Source organism: Homalodisca vitripennis, chromosome 2 (assembly GCF_021130785.1).
Source record: "Homalodisca vitripennis isolate AUS2020 chromosome 2, UT_GWSS_2.1, whole genome shotgun sequence".
NCBI classification, from domain to species: domain Eukaryota; kingdom Metazoa; phylum Arthropoda; class Insecta; order Hemiptera; family Cicadellidae; genus Homalodisca; species Homalodisca vitripennis.
Window position 1 is genome coordinate 43,026,187 of NC_060208.1, and position 13,853 is coordinate 43,040,039.

General features: G+C 31.8%; 1 protein-coding gene across 1 annotated transcript in view; it reads right to left on the reverse strand.

Moving 5' to 3' along the window:
- The window catches only part of LOC124353850 (supervillin-like), a 279,170-nt gene that overhangs the window by 86,008 nt on the left and 179,309 nt on the right, over window positions 1–13,853 (reverse strand). Inside the window, 4 exon segments of the mRNA XM_046803874.1 lie at window positions 6,461–6,765; window positions 7,274–7,644; window positions 10,730–10,921; window positions 12,294–12,413. Of these exon segments, the coding sequence (XP_046659830.1) occupies window positions 6,461–6,765; window positions 7,274–7,644; window positions 10,730–10,921; window positions 12,294–12,413 (988 nt within the window).

The following is a 13,853-nucleotide window of genomic DNA, read 5'->3' on the forward strand; positions in this document are numbered from 1 at the left end:
GTGGTATAAAACGATACATAGAGACAGAACAAGTCATTAAAAATATGAGACTGGATCACATAGTAAAAGAAAAATTGTTCGTCAAAGTTTGGCTACTTGGGTTTTAAACATTCTGTACAATTCCTTTACAGTGTATAAAATAAGATTTTCAAACTTCTGTAATACATAATATATACAAAAGTACAATTTACCGGAGTGAATCCAGGTTTGGAACAGGATATTCTTTGACAGACAACTTCAGAAGACTGCCGATAAAAGTGGGGGAAGAAGGGCCCTAGAATAGACTCATTACATATGATTTGTAGTGTTTGCCAACTAACCGTGTCCAACACCAACACAGAGGGCAAGCTTGCGCCACTGTTTAACTGTTTATATGTGCGTGTCTACAGATATATTCAAGGAGATATATTCCTTTGTTGCTTTACACGGTACAGAAATTCTATAATGGAGAAACAAAAATTAAGCAAAGAAGTGGCTGCTACAAAACCCCTTGTATACTATTGAATCTTGGAAGAGATTTTGTATATGATGAAACTGAAACTGCTGAAACTGATAAACTAGTAAATATCAGCTTTTATTCTTAGTTTGATTACACTGTTACAATTTTCCACGACTTTGTAAATAAAGAATATTACCTATTGTCTAACATTTATTTTTGCAAAACATATATACGTTATGCAAAAGTGGAAATCTACAAAAAATAACAACAGTCAAAGTCTATACTTTGTGCTTTGAAATAGAATTTATGTAGCTGATGTTTGGTACCTTAGACACTAGTGAAATTATACATTATTCTCAAAATATTAAATGAAGATATAGACAGTTGATAGTTTTGCATGAACTCTTGCATTATGTATCACCTTATTACACAATTATTCTTGCATTATTACACAATTTTCCTCAAAACTATTAACATTTAAAATACACAAAATTCACAAGACAATCAAATTTGTTACATCCGAGTGTACATAATGCTGAACTCGTTATTGGTCAACGGAAAATTCAATAACTATTTATGACGTCTAGCCTTGATTCATTTCTAACTCTAAGAAACAAATCGAGTGCTTGGATGATCTAGAACCATGCAACCATCAAGTAAATGGAAAATGTCTAAAAGAAATATGGATCACAATACAAACAACTCAGACTTACAGCTGATGCTCTCACCCAGAACATTGTCAGGTGGGCAGCTCTCAAAATTCAATAGTGGGTTGTCACCAGCCTATCCTACCAAACTTGGGACTCATGAATAACCAATAGCTCATCAGAAGAATCACTTGTTCTTCTCAGTGGGTGGTACTAAATGAATAATTGTCTCAAATACCAGTGTCAACCTACACATTTCCCTCAAGCTTATATGGAAATATTGACATTTTCTTTATAAATAATTTAATAAGTTACTTAACAGTTCTTCTATTCTAGTTTTGTAGATTGTGAATTATTACCAGGAGCTGTAATATATTATATTTAAAATTTGTAAACACATTCAATTCATTACCAATGTATAAAAACAAATCCATTCCTACAGACCGAACGCCACCTGAGTTTTACCAAAGACTGATGTTGCACATTCTTGCCACTGTACCTGGTTAATAAAAATTGTTGCTATTTCGTATCGGTCTATTTCTAGGCCTTAATATCTTGTATCAATCTGTCTGAATATCTGGTGCATATATGGTTCAAGTGATCTTTGAACTGAACAGCTGCGATATTTACTGTTGTGGTTATAAAGTTGGAAAACCTGTTGTTTACATTTCTTGCATGTTCAGTCCATTGTACGTTATGTTTTTATGTGAATGTATTGTGCTTTCTTTTCGTTTTTGAGTAAATATGGATTGTTATAGAAAAAGGAATTTAATTACCAACAGTGAGATTAATGAAGAGTTAATCGTTAGTGACTCTGATACAGATTCTTTATTTAGCTCTTGGGTTGAAGTGAATATTTTCCTTCATCCAGAGTGATTAATTCATCACTAAGTGTTGACAGATAATGTTCAAGTGTTGAAGTGATTAAATACAATGAACAACCAAATATTACTGTGGAGGAAAATGAAATGCCAATGCTTCAGAAATGTATATATATATATATATATATATATATATATATATATATATATATATATAAGTACACGCAGAAATTTAATGTAAACTCAAATTGGATTCTGTTTGAAAGAAATTAATCAAAATGTTTCAGCACTCAAAATAGGTTAAAATCAGACAAAAAAGATTTTAACACAAAACACTGTGCTTCCAATATACCTAAATCTGGTAAAACAAACAACCACGACCTTTAACATGGTCACTATCAGAGTTTACAGGGACACGACAACAACAACAACAGTCACTGTAACATTAGTCATTATCATTGGACTGCTTGGTAACAAACATGTTAAAATAACAAACTGTTAGTGAATAATTAGAAAATATCCAAAAATTGTGTGATGCAAAATGTAAATCACCAAAAAATATTACTTCCAATGAAAGAGAGAGTGAACTCCCAGTCCAAGGGCCAGAGTGTGTGTAGCAACTAATGACATGTTTCCGGCTGACTGAACAAACACTTACACTGTTTATTCTCCAGAGGTTTATCACCTGGCAGACCCTACAGTTTACTGCTGCTGTCTGTCTGTGTGTTTGTTTGTTTGTTTAAGGGCAGGTTACAACATTATCAGGATGTTTTCAGTGGAATTCACATGGTGACAACATACATGCAATCAATTAGCTGTTGTAGAAGTAAGTCTACTTATATAGACTGATTTTTTTTTAATACTACCACAGTTCTAGGGTTCAGGATCCTTGTAAATTATTTTATATTTCTGTCATTAGTTATTAAAAAAATGGTTTCGGAGTTACAGTTTTAAATACTACCTACCACAGTTCTAGGGTTCAGGATCCTTGTAAATTATTTTATATTTCTGTCATTAGTTATTAAAAAAATGGTTTCGGAGTTACAGTTTTAAATACTACCACAGTTCTAGGGTTCAGGATCCTTGTAAATTATTTTATATTTCTGTCATTAGTTATTAAAAAAATGGTTTCGGAGTTACAGTTTTAAATAATTGTTTAATCACAAATAAAGAAGTTAGTTAAACTAATATGTTTCTTATAACATTGCTACATCCCTAAATATCATTGAGTAAATGAGGCACTCAGAACCAAAGTGTCTTTTATCCACTTCTCAATAATTTTGGAAAATTTTTTGAATTTACTTTTCTTAACAAAATTGTTATTTAATGTACTTAAAACTTAAACCATACATGTAGTAAGAATAAAAGTATTTTAAAACCCCAAAAAATTACAGTTTGTGACTGGAACATGGATAAGAGATGTTTTAGATATTGAGGAAGCCATTTTTGTATGAATACGAGACTTTCTTTCTGAATGAATTAACTCTGAGATAGAACCCACACAACTATGTACTTGTAAATGGGTAATGTTTATAGCAATGAATCTCTTTATATAATATTCATTGAATTATTATAATGATTTGTAGGCAGTTGTTTAGCAGTTGTACTACTACAAAACCAAACGTTCAGGTTTATCGAAATATCGAAACAGAATGTTAGGAATAATAAGACTAGATTTACATACATGACAGCAAAAATGTTTTGACAAGAGTCGCTTAGGGATTGGAATGGCTTAGGGCCTCTACAAGCAAGTTAGAATAAAGGACATTTTGGTTTTAAAGAATAAATACAACGCTATATTAGACCTGGTTTGTAGTCACAAAGACACTTTTGAACTGAAGATACTTTTAAAATTAATGTTAACACATAAAACGAATGTTTAGGAACTATAAAAAAGCATGTTGTTTTCAATATAAAAATATACTAGGAAATATTGAGAATAAAACTCTAAATTTTAAAAAAATAACAGATTTAAAAGACACTTTGCTTCTGGGTGCCTCAAATACTACCGTATTATCTCTGAGTCAATTTTGTTTTCAATTTAAAAAATTATTCCTCTTTTGACGTATTAAAAAAGATTTTCACACAAAAAGGTGGAAAACTGTAAATTACATAAATAACATTCCTATTATCACACATATCAACAATAGGAAGAATAAATTTACATAAATTGCCCAACCTTCCAAAAGGGGTAGGCAGACTAGCAAAGAGAGAGCAGCAAGAAGTATTTATCAGATACTACATTTTTTTACATGTGTTTTCAGGTCAGATTTGTTTTGAAATTATCATAATCTTAATTTATTTCCAACAAGGTTGAGTTCTCCAAAATGTATTCAGTGGTATAGAGCTTATTTTAAAACCCTTATTAATAATTTAAATTGTTATTGGATCCAAAGTAAATGGCATAAGTATGATCAAGACATTTTTTAAAGGGCACATTTGGTTAAAACCTTTTACTTTAATACTTAAATGGTTAGACCTAAGAATTTTTTGATAAGCTTAAATCTTGGACATCAGTGACATTGCATTGTTGAGACCAGTTACAACTATGACCCACCAAACCACCTAATGAAAACAAAGACTGATTTATATACTATTAAGAAAAAGTATATCTTTTATATTCATGAGTTATAACATACTACATGTCATTTAAAACCAGCATGATTAATACAAAAACATAGCAAAACTCAAGGAAGAGGAACCAATCACATATGCTTGGGTTAACTTAGAACTAAACCGAATGCTAACACAGAGTATATGGAAGATCAAGACGTTTAGCAAAGGGCAACAGATCAATGGGTGCTTGGACTATCTTTTTTTTAAGCAATGTTAAAACTCCAACATCAGTTCACAATGGTAAACAAAGAAGAATCAATTACCAAATGAGCTCAGTCGCAATTAAGTATGGCTTTCAATCTTTATCTCAATGTGTGAAAATGTGTAAAGTATCTCAAAATTATCATTAAATCAAAACATTGAGCTTCAATTGTAGTCGGTCATTTACCTCCGTGAGTCCGTTGTCAAGCACTGTCCTCAATATTATACATTGCCTTCTTCGGTTAGTTCAGTGTCAAGTTAAGGCTATAACTTAGTTGATTAAAACATAATCTCTTACTAAAAAAATCCAATAGGTTACATTTAAAAAACAGTTAAATCTGTCAAAAAATATTCAGACTACTTAGTATGCCATGAGTTTCCCAATTCTATCCCAGGTCAGAAAATATTTAGACTTCTTCCATATTTTCGAGTGAGGAAATCTCACAAATCCAGTCCCATAAGATTTCTCATATCCCCAGATATCTTGATGATCACTCATCCAGAACAAGACCCAGTTAATGTGCTATCACTGTTGGATATCCAAAGTGATAAAACTTAAGTCATTCAGGATTGGTTCAATCTGGTCTTCAGTTCGAGGGATATAAGTAGTAGCACAAACCGTTAATGAAAGTAAATTCTAAAAACCAACCTGCCTATTCACAAACAAACAGCTTCAGTTTGATATCAAATCTGGCCAGGCCACGAGAAATATGAGTTTTATATCATGAATACTTGTTAGTGCTGAGCTACCTTCATGTAATGTATACAAGAGAGGATAAACACTTAACTACTCAAAGAGCTGATTGTACTATTTTCAGTTTAAGCCCATAAAACAATGTTTTAAAATTTGTATACCATGTTTTCCCTTTTATTTTATCATACAGATTTGAATACATTTTATTATTTTATAGGTATAGTTTATAAGCATTCAAGTGTATTAATAAAAGGTATCTTAAGTTTTGAAAATTAATAATTTGATTGTAAAAGCTATACACACTACAAAACCTCCAAGTTTTTGCTAAGAGTCCTTCACAGCTTCAACTGCTGCGGTTTCAACTGTTGGATTGGCAGGAACCTTTACGTTGATGTTGACCTGTTCCCTGTTTCGTTGATGTAAAATCTGTGATAGTTATTAGGATAAGTAACCACATTTTCACGCTAACTTTCCCTATCGCATCAAGCTCATATCTCATGTGTTCCAATATGAATATTATCGTGCACTGTTAAATATCACTTTAATCTAAATTTTCAATCCATATTTCAAGCCTTGGTATCGAATATTTATGAATAGTGATGAGTTCATATGAGTAATATCACACTATTCTATGAGCTATCACAATTTAGCTATGAAAACATGAAAAAACTCACCTTAAGGATATAAAGCACTAATGTGGGATCCTATTGGCAATTTTTAAGTTTGTAACAATTTAAAATAAGATAAAACTGTCATTAAAGTAAAACACAAAATCAAGGTTCCCCTTTTTGAATTTTCACAAATTTTATTAATGGAGAAATTGTTAAACACATATCTACTCAGCAGATAACTAATAAGATGTTGTATAAAGTTCCATGTAAATCCGTTCTGAAGATTTGTCAATTATGTGATAAGTCAGGCCTTTTACATATTTTTTAGACACTAGGTGAATGAGAACAACACTAAATGAACTGTCAAAGCATAGTAATTGAAAGCCTGCAATTCAAATGATTTAATTGAGAGTAAAAATGTAACATCCTACCTTTCAGCTGCTTCCCGTGCGAGTCCAGCCTGTCTTCTCCTGGCAATGGCTTCGTTGCCGATAATCTTTCGCACTTCCCGCCCACCAGATGAGGAACTGTCCCCTTCTGAGAGCTCCGCTCCATCCGCCCTCTTCCTGCGGATTCGCCGAGTTACATCGTAATTCTCTTTCCCCTGATCCAAATTCTTCAGGTTCATCAGCTTGTCTGGCTCCTCTGCTTTCTTGTTGTTGGACATGACCAACGTCGCTTTCTTCCGTTCCGGAGATGTTGAAATTCTTCGCTCACCTCTTGCCTGAGCCTCCACCTTAAATATCATCAAAATGTTGACATTTACAATCTAGAGTAAACCTAATCCTCTTAAATAATGCCAGTATTTATCACTATAAAACATAAAAAAAATAATATATTTACTAAACACCAATAACATTTAAAATCTTAATTTAAACCGTTAACAACTGATTACAAACTAATTAAATATGAGTGTATAACTAAGAAATCATTAACTTAAAGGAATAATTGTTAACAACTGATTACAAACTAATTAAATATGAGTGTATAACTAAGAAATCATTAACTTAAAAGGAATAATTGTTACTGAGGTAAAAATCCAAATACTGTATTATTTTATTTCTCAACTCTAGATCAAAATGTAAGATATAAAGAACTTGTTTATTAATTTTTCAAACTAGTATTTCATAAATAAATTATTGTTGTAACTTTTTGTTGTTGCTGAATTACAAAACCAATTAGATAATAAAATAAAAATACACTATTCTAAGGACTTCCAAAATACAAGTATGAATGTAGCATACCTTGTGCAGCAAATCGATCAGATCAGAATTGGCGTTTGGCTTATCGTCTTCACTTTCTGTCTCCGTCTCCTCACTTGACGAGCTCTCTTTGTCCCTTGACACTTTCAAGATCGAGTGGAGGTCCTTACTCTTCCGCTCTGGCTCTGCACCCTTCTTGTTCTCCTTCTTGAGGACACTCTTAAGGTTCCCGGAGAGACTCTCCTCCACCTCCGAGTTGGAGACCCTCCACCCCTGTGATGGTGACTTCAGTATGCCTCGCTTCTGTGGAGAAGGTGGTTCACTCATGTTTTCATCTTCGCTTTCTGATGACACTTTTACCTTTGATTTAGGACCTTCATTCTTCTCTGTCAAGTTCTTCAAGATTCCTGAAACTGTGAAATCAATTCCATTATTATTAAGTCCATTTAAATTATATTAGTCGATTACTCGAAAACTATAAAAATATCTGACCTCTTATTTGAATACAACTAGGTATAGTAAATAACAATACTAATACACAAAATAATTCAACACAAAAAGTATAAAAACTTAGCAAAATAATTTTACAAAATATTAAAAGATGCCAGCTGTTTTACTACTAAATAAACAATTCCTTAAAAACAATTAACCAAAATCGTTAAGAGATATGGCTAAAAAATAAAGGGATTGATTTTCTGCCAGACAAAATCACAAGCCTCAAGGACTACATCACAGTATTACATAACATCTCTCCACTCCCATTTATGTCACAGGGCCTCCACTTCTAGACAGAACGTGGCCTTTGTTTGTGGTTCTAAAAACCCTGCACCAGCTGCCTGCCCCGTTGTAGAAATACTTAGCGTTTTGAAAGAGTAACAAATTAGTGGTGAATCTTTAGTACAAATTACCATAAATGGTCACAGACTTTAGCAAATGGGCCACAGAAGACATTTTTTAAAACAGGTGTATTACTAGAAAAGTTTGTTATTTATTCCAATTTTTTTGAGTGGTTTAAGCAGTTAAAAAAGAGACGAATAGAAGTTGATAATGAATCATGTCCATGGTAAAAATAACGTCAACATTGAACAAAAACGTTTTTTAAATTGGAGATTTAATCCGAACAGACTGTCTAATGAGTATTTATGTGGTTGCTGAAATTGTAAGAATTTAATAAAAACCTGTTTAATGAATTTTGCATGAAAATTTCAATGTGAAAACAGTTGGTTTAATACTGGTGCCAATAAAACTTAGAGAGAAAAAACTTTCAAGTGGATATGTGTGCTGACACTCTGAATCCATAAAAGCAAACCTTAAATTTCTTGGGAAATGTTCCCAACATGTGAAAAACCATGTGACACATCGTGGTTTTTCACTTATCTGTAAATAAAGTGTGAATGCATTAGAAGAGCCACAGTTAAAAAAAGAATGAAGAAATCTCAATGTTAAAATGAAAATTCAAAGCAGTGATATTTTTTTATTCTTGGGATATTCTATGATGATTGGGCTTCTGAAGGACAAACAGCGAATAATTTTACTATCTAGAAGTCTTGTCTACACTCCTGAAGCTATGAAACAAATGTTAAGCTCCTTCACTTCCTGACCCCTACTGCATACAATTAGAACATTTACATAAGTCTTGTGTAATTTACAGACTTTATCCTCAAACTTGAGACATTGGAAGCCAGTAATGGAGACCATGAACAAGCTTATATAAAATAGAAATGTTATTGTCTTGATCCAGACCTCGTACTAACATCAAACTGAATTATAATATAATTTATAAATAATAGGATACAACATGTAAATAACAGTGAAAGCCATTTATATGGAGTTTAAAAAGTTTACACCCACAAAATATAAAGATGAAAGTTTGTTTTATGATTTAAAAATCAGTAATGTGACTTATAAAGTGACTTTAACCAATTAGTCATTGCTAATTAAGTATCATCGATATTACGATAATTAAGTGCCGTATCGAAAACATTGTTAGTTGATTTAGGTATAACGTTACATCAAGGCTGAAATATTCCAAGAAGTTAACTGTGTAAACAATGCTTCGACGCAATGTGAACTGGAAGACTTTGATTTTAGTTAGGACACCAGTAGTATATGCATAAAAACTAGGACTATTTAAACTGTTGTTGCTTAGATCAGTTGTTTACTGAATTAAAATAAAATAAAAAATAAATAATTTACGAAGCATATGTTTATTATACTACAAATATACCTTATCTTAAACTTTAATTTAAAATTTATTCTTGAACTAAAAAGTACATTAACCGCATAACATTAACACTGTAGACAATTTTGTTATTTCTTATCTTAAATCAATCTTAATGTATTACTTTTCGCTTAACTAAGGCTTTTGGTATCCAAGTCCTCTTAGTATCTTTTACCATGAATAAACAAGATTATACTGTAAAGATAAAAATAAAAAGCAAATTTATGGATGTAAGAAATATTTGAGCATAGCCTCAAAATATTGAAAAAAATAAAATATGTGTTTTTGTTTAACAGTTAAGCAAAAAATACAGAAATAAAAAAAAATATCAAATATGTATATGAGGTGTTTATTGTCTTCAAAATGTACAATTTCCTGAGCATCAAACCAAAAATGATAATACTTAATCACTTGCACAATATTTAAGTGTTACTTCTAAGAGAAAATAAATTATTTCTGAATTACTGGTAACCAATAACACATACAACAGGTACTTGCTGCATACTTTTAGTGTATGTGTGAAGCACCTGTCCAGCCTCTGGTACAGTGATTGTGTTAACACATATACAATGTTTAGTAGTTGTTAATTACATGCTATTAAATTATTAATAAATAATCAGCCCTCATTCTCAAATCAGTACATAACCTTGATTGTTACAAGTCCAGTAGTTCTTTAAATAACAGATTACAAACGTCATATGGGAAACAAATTAATTGTACCTTATACTGGGAACGTTACTTATTCTGAACACCTCAGACCTTTTTGTCAAAACTAAAAAACACAGAGGAGCGAAAATTATGAATTGGATACTTATTGATTCTATATGGAAGCCAACATATGATCTGTCTAAAAATTAATGTATACCAGCATGATGTTCTTATTTACAGCATGAGAACAGATGGGGATATGACTGAATATCCAATCAGGACAGGCATATTACTTGATGGGTAGTAATAATATTATTCGAGTTAGTTACAGGTTATTATTAACAATTAATAATGTTAGGAATAATTATTTTTAATACATTATATTAACCATAGCAATTACTATCTGAATGCAAAAGCTTGTGTAGTAGTGACTACAATGAAAAATATAACTTTTTAATGGAAAAAAAGATTATTTTGTAGATTTCAAAACATCTCGATGCATTCTACACTAGTTTATAAACTAGATTGCAAAATAACAACCAAGCAGAAAGGGGAACATCGTACTAGTTAACAAGCTTCATGCAAGGAACCAACGGATAGCATGCAACATGCAACAGTTAATCGCAGACCTAGGACCGAAGAGGCTGTGCGAGAGATGGGCGTAAGTCTCTGGGCCTTTTCCAGCTCATCCGGCGTAACAGGTTGTGTCTTGTAGCGGGCTGAGCGCAACACTCCGCGCTCACTCACCATCTTGCGGTTGAACAACTGTACTCGCTCTGCCAGGCTCAGCTTGCTCGGATCGTTCGGGTCATCTTCTCCTTCTGCGTGTTCGGTACCGTCACCAACAAATGTCACTCACAACATCAAAAGCACATGCGACAACCGGGCGACCACTCTAACTGCGATATTTTACTAAAATCTATTCTTCTGTTCTTTTACATTTCATTTAAATAATTGGCATAACTTTTCCTTAAATAAGCACTGTGTTATTTTGGAATAACATAAGTATTAATGAAGACAAACATCCATAACAATCCTTATTTTATTGCGGTATAAAACACCACTTCCATTACATTATTTAAAAAATGTTATTTCTATTTGATGGCTTAAATGTATATCATTAATTATATCAATTATCACAATATAAGGCTATCAAAAGATTATACAGCCCCCCAATGATTATATTTTTATATAATTAGCAGCTCTAATCCTCCCAATCAAAAAGAATGTTTGGTAATAAATTTGTATGAAAAGTAATAAATGTATGTAAAACTATTCTATTAATCTATGGATCATAAAATATTGAAGAATATGAGAAATAATGGATTGTGTAATTAGATGTCGTTGATACTTAAAATAGACTGTGTATGTATTATTATTTATTGTTTTCAACATAATTAGTTCCAAACCTTAAATTATTTCGCTTCTTTACTGTTATTTCATCATAGAGTGGTCACCTGATTATATTAACACTTCTTTTCTGTGCATTACAACTTATAAAACTCAAAATAAGGATTTATAAAGCTTACAATTCCGCAACCTGTGCTAAAAATATAAAAAACAAAAAACATAATAGTTACATTTGAAAAATAATGTTGTATTGGGAACTATTTAATTATCTTATATTAATATTTTGATATGAAATAAGTTGTCACTTTGTCAACTCTATAGTACATTTTTTGAGAGAATTTTAATCAATGATTCTAAAAACTACACTAAAAAAAGATTTGAAAGCACATGCAATAATTTATTTACTTCATATTTAAACACATCAAAAGTTGTTTGAAATTTGTCAGACATCTTTAAACTACGTATTCTTAAAATGGATAAAAAATAACTGACTGACCATTTACATTGATGCAATTCTTGAAAGAAAAAGATTTGATTTGCACAAAAACCACTAAAACATTTCATAATAGAAAATTAATTAATGTACCACAATTTGTGAAATTTAAATTGGTACTGGTTACAAAATAATATTCCACAAAACTTATTCATTGAAGAATAGCTTAGGGTAATTTGGCTCACGTTTAACCAGTGAATATTTGTGCTCAAGAACCAAGCAAACTCAAGGGTGAAATCGAAATAAGATAACACTTACAAAAGCTACCGTAACCTTGACAAACTGTAAGGAACTATCACCAGTGTGGCAATGACGTGCACAACGTTCGTGTGAGGACGTGAAGTGATTACCTGAAGAAGGTTTGGTCGCCTCACTTGCCGAAACTCTCTTGGCCTCCTCCACTTCACCTTGAGTTACCGGCTGTGTCTGGAAGCGCGAGGGGTCCAGCTTCACTCTGCGGGCAGCACTCCCTGTAACAAGGTTACAAATGTTCTTCAAACATTTTACCACAACCAAACACAGTTATTTCTTTCAATTTAATTTAACATCCACCAAAAAAAGATCCATTACTTTTTGCTCAACATAAACAAATTCTCATTCATAGCAAAATGTGCTTTCGGAACACACAAAAACACAATGTAACAACACTGCAACCTGTCATTTTCATCTATGAAATGCTATAGGTAGCAGTAAATATTTTGTTATAATATTTGTTAATATTGCTAGGTTAATAGGACTTACTTGATGAAGGAAAACTATTAAGAGATGTCACAACACAAAATTTTTAAACACCGCACTCCCTTGTGATAAATTACTTGCAAGTGATAAAGACAAGCATTTTTACACAACTGAGGATTTTTATTCAGTTATATTTATTCAACTGGTCAATGCTCCTTCACAAGATATTTTCTGAAATCTTATAAATAAAAATGAATTGTAAAACGTATTGCAAAGTGCTAACCTTAAGAATGGCTGGACCAATTCGGCCAATTCTTTTTGTAAAATATTCGTTTAAATCAGAGAAAAGCTTATGTGGAGAGAAAGATTGGAAAAGTGACCTAGAATATTTTGGAATTTGGGAACCAATTTTAATATATATGTTTCATAATTCAAATTTAACCGACAGTGTTGACACTTTCATTTGGCGTTCGAGAAAGTGGTTGAAACATCCGTTTTCTAAAATAAAATATTTTTTAAATAAATTTTATAAAATATTAAGTATACAGTGCTTGATCAACAATTGCAAACTCAATTATTGCACTGGCAAAATTTTAGATTACAAAAGCCGGAAGTAGGTGCTTTTTGACAAAAGTAGATTTTCTAAAGCCATATATGTATAGTTTTTTTTGATTGCGGCAATAAGGCACCGGCCAAAACTGAACCATTGTAAGTGAATTTAAACGGCTGAAAATAGATACCTTTTATCTTAGACCGGAAGTACATGAAAAGGGCTAGAAGTAAACGTTTATTGACCGGAGTAGATTTGCGAGACCTATGTATTTGTGTTTTATTGAATGAAGCAACAAAGTAGACTTAGCTATGGCGACAGAAATATAATTAATTCGAACCAGTAATGCTTATACACATGCAAAACATGATATAAAAATCAGGTTAAACTCTGATCCTCTTAACTATGATTACTAAAATAATATGTACACCTGATGTATGTACAGTATGCCTACTTAATTTTGATAAAGATCATTGGACTCTTATCATATTACATCATAAGCGCTTCTACTAAGTAGTATGAAGACTTTAATTAGGAAACTTAAGTGGGAAGCAATGGGTACTGGCTATTATTGTAATATTTTTACGGAAAGGATAGGTCTTATTGACCTAAAATAACTTTTTTGCTAACATTCAAATATTAGCAGGTGGTACAGACTTTTGGTCATTCTGTATAGTATTAA